The sequence below is a fragment of the Azolla caroliniana genome, unplaced genomic scaffold (genome assembly GCF_043228905.1).
Source record: "Azolla caroliniana isolate FFs.n. ecotype wild unplaced genomic scaffold, voAzoCaro1.0.p SCAF_13, whole genome shotgun sequence".
NCBI lineage: Eukaryota > Viridiplantae > Streptophyta > Polypodiopsida > Salviniales > Salviniaceae > Azolla > Azolla caroliniana.
In genome coordinates, this window is record NW_028230448.1 from 3,044,412 (window position 1) to 3,057,500 (window position 13,089).

Below are 13,089 nucleotides of genomic sequence, written 5' to 3' on the forward strand. Positions count from 1 at the left end.
GAGTTCATCATAAAACTGTCATTAGAGAAGGTGACAAGCATTGGAACATGATTCTACGCATGCCAAAAATTTTAATAGCTAGGAAACATGTCAATTCATAGAAAGCATAGCTCAAATGAAATAGAATTGAGTTAGTTTTGCAATGCTATCCAATAAAAAGAATAGGAAAATTAGTAAGAAAATGAATACTATTCTTTACTTTGGCAAATTTAAGAGTATGACCCTTGCCAATAAACATTAGTAAAAGGGCCCCTAATGACAACACATATGGGTGCCAAGCATAGCTTGTAGAAGTTGGGTTTGAAGCCATACAAGGTCATATACTTCACATAAGTTGAAGCATTGGGGTTGGGATTACCCCATATAAACTGTAGAATGTGTGCTAATTTAGTTAACACCAAACAAGGTGGTTGGCAATCTCAACCTAGACTTCAATACATTTATCTTTAGACACTTGGATAGATGTGGTATAAATTGGGATATATTCATTTCTCTAGAATCATGGTAGTGCTTGTAATGTGCATCATATTAATCAATTACAATTTTTAAGTGAAAAGACCCTTATCATGTTGTGTTTGAGGTTGAATCACACATTCATAATGAATTACAACAAATATTATCCTGTAACATAACATTTGAGTGAGATTTTGGAAGAGAATGTACAAAAAGGAAAAAATGAAGCAAAAACATGATTTACAAACATTGATTCATTAAATTACTACTGCATACAATCTTATACAAGGGATTGCTAATGATATCTGAACGGCATTTTACTTTCTTGTCACCATCATTAACATCACTGATAATGAACTAGAGGCTTTCGGCTACCAACTATATTTAGTAATACCAATTTATAGAATTCAGGTTGTTATCACCAATAAATTGGGACAAATAAGATGCGGAGTCCAGCAAAAAGGATGAAACTGATCCATAAAAAATTATTAAACTAGCACAACTCCACAGAAACACCTAAATTTTTTACTAAGCTCCCAAATGAAATTGTATTTTTGTCATCATGTTTCCTGTTATTTCTTACACCCAAAAGCAAACTCACCTGATTATTAAATTAAAAAATCCCAGACACTGACCATCATTTTCAAAGCAAGCAATGGTTAGTTTACAAAGAAATTATCCACTAGTGGGCATTCATCTTGTACCTAAAGTTACTGGGAACATAATACAGAACAGATGATGGAAGAGTATTGTTTCTATCAATGAGGTTCTCCTATTATTATACAGCCTCCCAGCATACACACCCTTGATCTCATATTTTTTGTTCTACAAAACATTGTTCCCTAGTCTGATTTTTACCTTGATAAACATAGCACACAAACCTGGAGACACAAATTTTTAGAAAGTACATTTGGCAATCAATGACCAGAAATAACATTAGCTTTTCTGTACTGAATAGATTCATTATTCATCATTCTCACCCTGATCTTCCAGCAAGTAATTAGCTGCTAAAAGTTCATTTCTATCACAAGCCAGAAAAGCTTCTATTGCACGAGATCGGTTGAAACCAAGGGCCTCAAGCTACATATGACATTTAAAAAATGACAAATGTCAGATAAAATGCCATTACAAGACCACAACATAAATTAGAGAAAATTCATTCGTTACACTAAACAAATACCCGTCCGATAGCTGCCAACTCTTCAGGAGTAACATTAATTGATTGGGGCATTGCTTCACCAAGCTGGCTACCAATATCCCTGCAATAAAGTTTTTTTCAACTTTTAATAATAGCTCAATGTTGGTGTTTGGAAACGCAGAAAATGCCCACAAAAAATGCAAACGTCTCTGTGGATAATATACTGTTTATATACACTCAAAGAATATCCATATGCTGTATAGTATATGTGGCCTCAAACAATCTACGTAAGTCAATGTATCAGGATGTTCCAAAAGGATTCTAAGTATACCCTGAGCAACTTCTCCTTATGGCTGTGTTATCAGACATATTCTACAAAGATCATAAGAATACAGCATACTGATTTGAATTCTAAAAAAAGCCATATGCGTATAACTTACTCCTCTGTATCCCCAGTCTCTGGCTGATTTATCAGGCGAAGAAACTCTTCTTGATTATCATTGATTAATCGCAACAGGTGCGGATTTTGTTTCCCTAGTTCTTGTAACATGGGCTGCATAACATTGAAAAAAAGTTTATTAGCATAACAAGCCTATTGAGGATAGAAATAACAAACAGGTTACCTGTAAAATCTGCGGGTGTGCTTGAACCATGTTCCTAAGAGCTTGAAACTGCAAAACATAAAGATATAGATACATGAGAAAATCTATGCTTAAGTAAATTTGTCTTCAATGAGTATAAAGCTACAGTCACATGGGACAAGAAGGGTGATGTCATAGAGAAAAGACAATAGAAAGACAAATTTATCTATCTATCTATCTATCTATATAAATATATATCAGGCCAGAAAGCCAAAATAAGCTATAAGACCAAACTAGAGATTTCATCTTAAAATGTTATCAGTTTTGAGAACATACCAACATAAACATAACTAGACAAGTAACACTGTTTAGAGTAGTTTAAAACTGGATGGATGATGTGAATGTCACAGTTCACCAATAGCTAGAGGTCATCCATCATAATATTATGCCATTTTTAAGCTAGATCTCTGCGTCAGTGGAATATTGGACAATGACCTACAATGGCTCAATGGAATATTGGACAACTTACAATGGTTCAGTGGAATATTCGACATACAACAATATCTTCTACATTAATTTCCTATGCATGAAACATGATGTTGCACAACAACCTACAATGTCTTCTATTTCTAAAATGCATCAAAAATATAAACCAATATGTCAAACTCCTATCCATGAAACATGATGTTGCACAGCAACCTACAATGTCTTCTATTTCTAAAATGCATCAAAAATATAAACCAATATGTCAAACTCCTATCCATGAAACATGATGTTGCACAACAACCTACAATGGCTTCTATTTCTAAAATGCATCAAAAATACAAACCAATATGTCAAACTCTAGAAGCTGGTTTGCCAAACAAAACCTCTTCCGGAATGCCACCTTTTAAGGACATATGAGGGGATCTATTGCAAACATGAACTGCAGTTTTCAAGGCCTCTCCCCAAACTCCATGAGGGAGATTAGCTGTGGACAGCATGCATCTCACCCTCTCACATAAAGTTCTGTTATACCTTTCAGCCGTACCATTGGAAGAGGGCTGGATGGAACTGTTAGCTCCTTCTCAATACCAAGATTCTAAGTTCACAAAATCTATTATGTTCCAGCACTAGTGAACTCCCCCCCCCATTATCTATGCGTAAGAATTTCAGCTTTCTACCTATTTGGATGGTCACAAATGCAGGAAATTTCTTAAATGCATCAAAGGTTTCATCCTTAGATTTTAACAAATATATCCAAAGCTTCCTAGAGTAGTCATCAACAAAAGAAATAAAATAAAGAGCAACCCCCATAGATTTGGTGGGCATGCTGCAAACATCATAATGAACTAGATCAAGCATATTAGGCTTAGGAGAGACACCAAAGTAGTAGGACTTCTTTACCTGCTTACCATATTGGCATTCTTACAAAAAATCATGTTTTCAGCCTTTAGCATCAAACTTGTCCAAATTACATAGTTTATCAAGGCCTTCTTGGCTTATGTGGCCAAGCCTTTTATGCCATAATTCCATATGTGAATGGATTTAAGCCAAAGCAATAAACTCGCCCATCAAAACTTTATCATGCAAGCGATACAGAGTCCCTTTCCTTGAACCTTTAACAATTAGCCTAGAGCCTTTGATAAGCTTCCATGACCCTTTCTCGAAGAGGGTACTCTATCCATGCATATCCATTTGTCCAACAAACAATAAGCTTTTCTTGATACTTTGCCTTACATCATGCAAAACCAGGTCATTAGTACCATCCACTATGAGATGCAATGTGCCAATACCTTCAATAGAATAAGCATGGTTATTTCCAAGATATACATGTCCATGGTTGCTTGCATGAAAGGTAGTAAAACACTCCTTAATAGGAGTAACATGGAATGATGTACCTGAATCCACAATCCATGTTTGTGACAAAGCATCATTCAAAGTAAGCAAGGCATCAATTAAATCGTTCTTTGTAATCAGCATGTCCTGTGCATGGATAAAATAGAAGCACCATTAACTTTAGCATGATCTGTTGCTATAGTAGCACAAAGAATATCTTTTGCATCTAATGGCTCCTCAATGATGAAACTAGAGGCCACATTGGCCTTCTCTTTGGTGCCAAGCAACTATAGGACAATCATGATTAGCCATTACTTGGCTAAACTATATGGCTCGATTCTAGAATCAGAATTGAGTATATGGGCAAAGCAAAATGGCTGCCGTTCAATTGGACAGGCAGGCTTTCGGAAGGGGTTCACAACTTTGGATCACATTTTCACCCTCCGGGCCCTTATTGAGGAGGGCAAAGCCCACAATAAGAGGATTTATTGCTGCTTTGTGGATTTCCGAAAAGCCTTTGACACTGTGCCACGTGCTCAGCTTATGCAGCGGTTAGAAGCCCTTAGTGTTCCTATAGATATGCAATGGGGAATCTATGCACTCTATGAATTTGTGTCAGGAAAAGTGCGGTCTTCTAAGGGCTTGTTAGAGGCGGTGGCTAGCACAATTGGCGTGAAGCAAGGATGCCCACTATCCCCCACACTCTTTGGTCTCTATATAGATGAGGTATCACAGTACATAGAGAGATTTGGGGATTCTGGAGCACACCTAGCAAGTATAGCTATACAAATATTACTATATGCTGATGATATTGTGCTGATTTCTGACTCTCCAGAGGGACTACAAAGACATCTAAATACCTTAAAACTATTTTGTACGAACAAAGGTTTGTCAATCAACATGAATAAAACTAAAGTGATGGTGTTTAACACCACCCAAGCATGGGTAACAAGATCAGAACCAGAATTCTTCTTGGGAGAGGAAAAGGTGGAATACACACGCTCCTACACATACCTAGGAGTAACATTTACAGGACCTAGGTTCTCCTTACATGAGGCCGCTTGTGCCCGACTTTCTCATGCATATGCAGCCCTTGGTGCTCTCGAGAGACAATGTGCACATTTGCAGTTCCAAGAGCCACGGACTAAGCTATGGTTATTTGATACACTTGTCACACCAACTCTTCTCTATGGAGTAGAGACATGGGGACCGAGTCTTAACAAGGCAAATCATTGCAAAGATTTAGAGAGACCTTTAGTGTCAATGACTGCTCGCATGGTAAGGAGCAAAGCATCGGTGCCCCACAATATAATCTGGGCAGAGATGGGAGCAGCACCTATAATAACCGAGGCATTCCGATCAATGACATTTATCCAACGTCTTTGGGAGCTCCCTAAACGAAGGTACCCAAGGTTGGCACTTATGTCATCAAAACAACTAGCTGAAAATGGAGACACTCATTGTTGGTATGCTGAAATGCAACAATGGTTCGAGTCACATGGCATGAGTATAAATGCACTACCCCCGTTCCAATATAGCTTGGACTGTCCCCATCTAAATATGACCAAAGTGAAAAAGAATAGAGTGATCCGAACATATATTATTAACTTGGAAAACAAGATAACATGGATCAGCCCCAAAATACCACTTGGTACAAAGATGGCCCACTATAAGACACACTTCTTACATACATCGGAGGATGGATTTGTTATCGGGCCACCTTATATGGACATACATCTATCCTATGCGCTGCGTAGTGTGATAGGGCAGCTGCGAACTTCATCACATTAGCTACAGATCGAGGTAGGCAAATATACACGACTACCTCTAGAAGAGAGAATTTGCCAATTGTGTCATCAAGGAGTGGAATCTGAAGAACACTATGTTTGTCATTGTAGTGTCTTTTATGAAATCAAAGGGAGATATCATTGCCTCTTTAAACAAGGCTTTGGCCCACTACGCAAGGTAATGGAATATGAGGACCAACGATGCCTAGGACTTTTCTTGCTAGAGCTCAAGAGACATCGGGAAAAGTTTTTGAAGAATACAGCCACACAAGCTCATCCACAAAGAACAATCACAACTTTCTTTAGCCCCATCACTCCTAATGCTAGAAGTCAACCCCAGGATACACAAATGGGCTTCAAACCAAGACATAACAAAGGGGTTACAATTGATCGGGCAATGGCAATTTGCCATGCACGTAGGCCTCGGCCCCATGGACCACGACCTCGACTCCCTTGTCATCGACAGATAAAAGCCATTATCTCCCGCCATCGTAGGTGCTTCCCTCGCTTCGGAGACATTTCCATTCTGGATCGACCTGTGCTAGAGATCTTTCGAAGACAAAAGCTACAATATACCTAACTTGAGGATCTCACATGTGCCAAAAACCAGATTCCCTCATTTCTTTTCTTTTCATGTTATTTACTATGTAATATTTATTTTATTTTGATTTGTTCTCAAAGATGAGACAACACTTAAGATGTAATCTCTTCTTTGGTCTTATAGGCCATTTTGGCCTCTTAAAAGACGTTAATATTTCTTTCTTTCTTTCTTTCTTTGTCCTTGTCCTTAAAGTTGTTATGTACTTCATTCTCATTGCCCTTTTTCTTCTTGTCATCTATGTTCTTCTTTCTTTCTAATTCAGCTTTGCAATATTTGCAATCAGGCTTCTTATGACCTTTCCTACCACATTGATAATAAGTCACTTCAGCCTTGCCTTTGCTTTTGCTCTTGTTCCTTTCTACATTTTCTTTTTCTTTTTTGTCCTTCCTCTAGCCACATTGGCTGAACCACTTCCTTTTCCACTAGCTTTCCTTTTGATTTCCTCATTCGAAATAAAACCCCTTATGCCATCAAACGTTAGATTAGGGTTATTTGAGTGTAAAACAACAAATGTTTTCCACGAATTAGGTAAGGTCATTAACAAGATGATCGTCTTAAGTTTAACATCAAAGGGAGGTAATCCGGAGTCTTGCAAAGGCAGATAAGTGCTTAGTTGCACTTTTTGATACATCAAGTTGCATACACACTAGCTTATGCATGAGATGCACTTGATTTACAGGAGTGGTAATTTCATAAGGAGCTTTCAGATTCTCCCATACCATTAAGATCTAAGTGATGGACAGCCATATCCATTAAGATCTCATATGGTACAGCCATATTGATGTAAGTGATGGACTTTGGATTTAGTTTCATCCATGCTACATGTATCATATCTTCAAGCTGACTTCAAGAAGTTCCCTTTAACAATCTTTAAAAAAGAGAATGCCTAACATTCTCTTTCCATAAATCAAAACAACTATCTTCAAATCTCTTAATTTCAAACAAGCTTTTGAGAGTAGAGGCAGTACTAATCATGTTTGCACTCAATAGTTTAAAAAAAATTCACCAAAAAGGTTAAAGTCACTTGGCAAGAAAGAAATTCTAAACAATGAAACTCTCTAGCTCTGATACTAGATGACAGAGATGTGATGGTGTGGTCAGATGCTCCAAAACACCAGCGGAGTGGGTTGTTGTGTGAGGAGAGAAAATAGAGAATTTTGTGCAGAAAAATGGAGAGGAAACCCTATTTGCTAAAAGTCCATATCTCATTATGAGAGATTTGGAACCAATTCTTATTGAGAAGTAGCTTTTAGGTTGTTTGGGCATGCTTACACATGGCCAATGACCAAAAGTTATAACGATAATGTAAATACCTATAACACTCCAAATTGGGGCCAAAAATATAGTGAATATGTGTCTAGAAAGCTCTCAAAGGGAGCTTTCACATGGAAGGGTCAAAATATACAAAAAAAGAGTCCTTGAGGCCTTTATCCCAACAAATGATTGCATGATAAACTCATTTAGAATATCCTTTTTCGCCCCCATTGGTAGTATCTAATATCCTTTTGGAATGAAACTAGGTGACACATGAGTTGTCAAAACTCAAAACATAAATCGGAATTGAATTTTTGGCTTGCAACCTTTTGACATAACTTTTGCACTGTCATCTTGACATCTCCAAATTAAACAAAGAACATCGCCACCATTGATGCATAGTCACAAGATTTCAAAATTTGCCACATAAAATTGACATTCTAACACATTCCAAATGATAGGAGATCATCACTACTTTGTTGACATTAAAACAAAAATGTTGAGTAACTGAACAAGAATCAACACCCATTTATGTCAATGAATCTACAAGTATAGAAAAAAAAAAACAACTTGCTTGAGACCCACTACAACGCTGTCTTTATCTCCCTAAGCCTCATACCCTCTACCTCACAATCTCACTGCAACTTGAGTTTTTGGTCTAGCATGTAATTATAGCCTCTTGAAGACATTAATATGAACTCATCTTGAAACAGAAGTGATCATTTTTGTATTATGCAAGGACATTTTGTGCACCTTGTTTTTCTTTATGTCAGTTTTTTACTTAGTACTTTCTCTTCTTACAGCTCAAAAATAGTTTCTCCACTCTTTGTTACAACTTGAGCTTCTCACGTACATATTACACGAATTCTTTTTTTTCGTATATAATGCCTTTCATTACAAAAGAAAAAAACGCCACCATGACTCATTTTCAACAAAGTATAAAACTCTCGGGATCAAAATATTACTACGAACTCAAATCCCACCTTACACACCAATTGAGATGTCAAAAATGATGACATGTGACATGGTTGAGATTCCATGACTTCTCGAACACTATTAATTGCCACAAAAGAGATCCTTTTAATTTTACAACATATTTTCTCACCCCAATTTGTGAATTAGAAATGAAGGCATACTGCATATTCTAATTGGATCATAGGCCCTCAAGAACTCAAAAATAATTTTGAAATGAGGCATCACTCCACTATTCTCCATTTGTGCAAAGCCCAACTAAATGAAGATAGTTTTACTCTAGTCAAAGACATCCACACTAAATTGATACACTTCCAAACCATTCTAATCATCAGGCATGAAAGAAATTGATGCCTACTATGTTCCAATTCCATCAAATAGAAGAAACACAATCCTCTTGCAATGTTTTTTTATTTAAATGAAACACATTCCATCCCTCAAAGGTAAAGTTCCAACCATAACTCTCCAAATGAATACCTTAGCTCATAGCATCAATCGAGAACACTTGCCTGCCATGATCACATGAAACCACCAAGCAATGGGCTTATGAAAACCCCATATCTTTATAACCCATTCTTCCAGCCACTTATATTTGTTAATCAACTTGTCATAAGCATCATTTGTCTCCTATTTCTAACAAATGTCCAATCAAGTTCTTGAGATCCACCATCTAAATCAAGAATTGGGTCATATGATGATAATAATCCTTGCAACTTATCCCAAATGATAATATAACCTCTTGGAATACGAAATGTTGATTTTGTTGTTCAAGAGACATTAATCTTCTTTGTGACACCAACGTAGCATATCTTTAATTGTTACCAAACACAATCTAGCCATCCAACTAAATTGAATGTTAAGAAGTTTAGCTTCCCACCTCAAAAACCTTGATATCGCCAAAACCTCCATTTGTAATGAATTGGCACTTCCCCTTTCTTGCTATTGCACAAAATCTAGCCTACTTTGCCAAGATGTCGACAACCCTACACATTTGACATGCCTTTCAAAATTAATGACATTCCACCAATTAGCTTCAACCGTCACATTTCAAAGCTTAATTCTAGTCTTCTCTATAAAGTATGCCACCATTTTTGTCCAAGGTTGTACACCCTCAAACATAAATTGGATGAAGGTAAATTGAAGAGCCAGCATATGCTCATATAAATTTAATATACGCCCCACCAAGTCGCTTCTAAGTACAAACAAGATCCCACGCCAGCCATGACATGGCACTTTTTCCCTTTTCTCTTCCATAACAACATCTGCATTGAGTGAGACACCAATTCAAGAGCTTTCTTCAAACATGGTAGCAAAGGAAGATGATAAGGTACCATAAAGACCATAATTGATTGGAATTTATCCTTCACACATCATGTTTTGTACATGAGATAAGGATAAATTTATGCATATTAATTCTCAACGCTGAAGCATTAGAAAACATTTCCCACACATCTCATCTCACTAATATTTCTCAATTAGATGCCAAAAAATGATATGGTCATCTGTGAGAGATTGAACAATACAATTATGGAAAAGGAAACTAATGGTTGTCCTATAATTTTACTTGGAAGTAAGCCAACTTACGAGGTCATCAACTTACAAGGAGAGTAGAATGTTCAAGGCCTTTTGGCTCATATGGCCAAATCTTTTGAGCCACAATTCGACTCTATTTTCTGAGTCTATAACTACAATGATGAACCAAGAAGAGCTTGACCCATGAGGCAACAACATGTTCCTCACTTGTTGCCCTCGACAATAGTCTTGTACCGTGTACAATCGTCCATGCTCCACTTGTGAAGATTGTGGAATAGCCTTGTAAATCAAGTTACCCCACGGACAACAAGTTGGTCTAGTGTCAGCTCTTGATCATACTCCATGACCACTCTTAACAACAAGTCGTTCGATGTTGCAAGAATGGTTATCGCTAAGGTAAACCTTCCCAAAGTTACCAACAAAAACTGATAGAAAGCACTCCCCACAAGGAGTGCAACGAAAGGAGGCGCTAGAGTCAATTATTTGTGTCAATGGTTCGAGTCACATAACATAAGCATAAATGCACTACCCCCATTCCAATATAGCTTGGATTGTCCCCATCTAAACATGACCAAAGTGGAAAAGAATAGTGCGATCGAACTGATATTATTAATTTGGAAAACAAGACAACATGGATCAGCCCCAAAATATCACTTGGTACGAAGATGGCCTACGACAAGTCAAACTTTTTACACATCAGAGGATAGATTCATCATCAAGCCACCTTATATGGACATACACCTATCACATGCACTGCACAATGTGATGGGGCAGCTGCAAACTTCATCACATCAGTTAGAGATTGAGGTAGCCACATATGCACGAATAAAGAATTTGCCAACTATGTCATCAAGGCGTGGAATCCGAAGAGCACTATGTTTGCCATTGTAGTGTCTTTTATAAAATAAAAGCGAGATACCATTGCCTCTTTAAACAAGGCTTTGGCCCCCCTACGCAAGGTAATGGAATATGAGGACCAACAATGCCTAGGACTTTTCTTGCTAGAACTCAAGAGACACAAGGAAAAGTGGACAACAATACAACCACACAAGCTCATTCACAAAGAACAATCAAAACTTTCTTTGGCCCCATCGCTCCTACTAATGCTACAAGTCAATCAAGATCTACACAAATGGGCTCTCGATCAAGACATAACAAAGGGGTTACAATAGATTGGGCAATAGCAATTTGCCATGCACAAAGGCCCCTACCCCATGGACCTCGATCTCACCACCCTTGTCATCGATACATAAAATCCATTATCTCCCGCTATAGCAAGTGCTCCCTCGATTTAGAGTCCATCGACCTAGCTAGAGATCTTTCGAAGACAAAAGTCATAAGATATTTGGCTTGCGAATATTACATGTGCAGAGAACAAGATTCTTTGGTCTCTTTTTATCTTATTTACTTTTATTTTGATTTGTTGTTCTCAAAGACGAGACAACACTTAAGATGTAATCTCTTGTTTTGTCTTAAAAGACATCTATATATCTTTCTTTCTTTCTACATATTCTTAACATACTAGTAAATGCAATATTTAGAAGAATGATGGCTCAAACTACGTGCATGCTAGTGTCTTCAATATGTCAAACTCTTTCTTTTGGTTCCTAGTTGTTCACTTTTACATTTATACCAATTTTGTTTCCAAGGAACCATTACTAGACTCCAGTTTTTGTTATTGAAGTTTCCGAAAAAGGACCAAATTAACTTGTATCATCTTTTTCAAACGAGTTCCAACATTGGAATCTCTTCAGTCTTATATGCTTCATCATACCTGAGGGTTTGTCGACAGAAAATCCAGGGCACCTGGCACAGCTGCACCAAACCCCGGAATACCCTGAATCAAAATTTGAGAGTTTTCCTTTGGAATATGAACTGAACTATAAGTTGATACAAGCTTGGAGGGGTTCTTACTTGAGGAAAAAGGTCCAGTGGTGCTGCGTTGGGTCCACCAGTAGGTACTTGATCCGGAATTTGGGAAGGAATTTCTCCATTTCCATGTGTACTACCTGTCAAAGTTGCATGATGAGTTGCTAATGGTGGAACCACCACTTCAGCTGTAGCTGGGATACCCTGGACAAGGTAAATTTGAAATGGTTACATTTTTGTTCATTTTCACTCTATCGATTTTGATCTGAATTTTTGCATACATTGTATAGATAGTCGACAGCTCGCTCAGGATTGTTATAAGCTGCACGCAGTGCTCGTACAACTGTTTCTCTATCCCAGCTTCCACCGCCCATGTCCAAAATTTGTTCAACAGTTTGCTCAAGGATGTTACCTGCGACAAGATTAGAGGCAGCCTCCTCAAAAGCACTCCTTTCCCTGCAGTCAACAATGAAATTGACAGTTTTTCAGCTACACAACACTTCAGATAAGTGTCTTTCGTATGTTCGCAATAAGATTATGAGCACTCCTATAAATCGAAGGGTAAATCTGCAATGCCCCCAAGTTTTCCTTTATTTCCCAAATGCCATTAATCATCTCCATCTCAAGCAATTATATGCGCTATTCGTGTAATTAAATGGTCCATTCATCCCCTTTCCTCAATTATATGTGTAATTTAAACAATTATATGATCAATTCAACCACGTTTTTCTCTCTTTTGAAAACTACTCGGGAGCTTTCAATTGGGGAAAAACTCGGTCATTCTGGCATTTTTAGTCACAGACAGAATAATATTGGTAGGACTCACGATGTACGAGTGGCCACAGTAGTTGGTGCTGAATCGTGCACAGGAGCATTTGAAGCTGGGGCTGGGGCTGGGGCTGGGGTTGCAACAGGTATGGGTGCATGTATTCTTGAAGTCACCTTCACATATTGATATGCATTTAGACATCATAATCCATAGCTATATTTATTCGAGTGCTCATAGATGATTAAACTTATAAACACCTGGATTCCGCTGGTTGAGGTTGTCCCTGAAGGGGTAGCTGCAGTTGCTTTGGTCTA

At 37.7% G+C, this 13,089-nt stretch overlaps 1 protein-coding gene across 1 annotated transcript in view; it reads right to left on the bottom strand.

The window, feature by feature from the left end:
* Positions 1 to 1,112: 1,112 nt before the first annotated feature.
* Positions 1,113 to 13,089, bottom strand: part of LOC147855964 (putative ubiquitin receptor RAD23a) — a 13,680-nt gene continuing 1,703 nt past the window's right edge. Inside the window, exons 3-11 of the mRNA XM_087329191.1 lie at positions 13,033 to 13,086; positions 12,833 to 12,948; positions 12,288 to 12,462; positions 12,052 to 12,210; positions 11,912 to 11,974; positions 2,215 to 2,262; positions 2,032 to 2,144; positions 1,634 to 1,712; positions 1,113 to 1,533 (exon numbers count right to left, since the gene is read on the bottom strand). Coding sequence (XP_087185317.1) covers positions 1,417 to 1,533; positions 1,634 to 1,712; positions 2,032 to 2,144; positions 2,215 to 2,262; positions 11,912 to 11,974; positions 12,052 to 12,210; positions 12,288 to 12,462; positions 12,833 to 12,948; positions 13,033 to 13,086 — 924 coding nt within the window. The 3' untranslated portion in view covers positions 1,113 to 1,416. The remainder of the gene's footprint in view (positions 1,534 to 1,633; positions 1,713 to 2,031; positions 2,145 to 2,214; positions 2,263 to 11,911; positions 11,975 to 12,051; positions 12,211 to 12,287; positions 12,463 to 12,832; positions 12,949 to 13,032; positions 13,087 to 13,089) is intronic.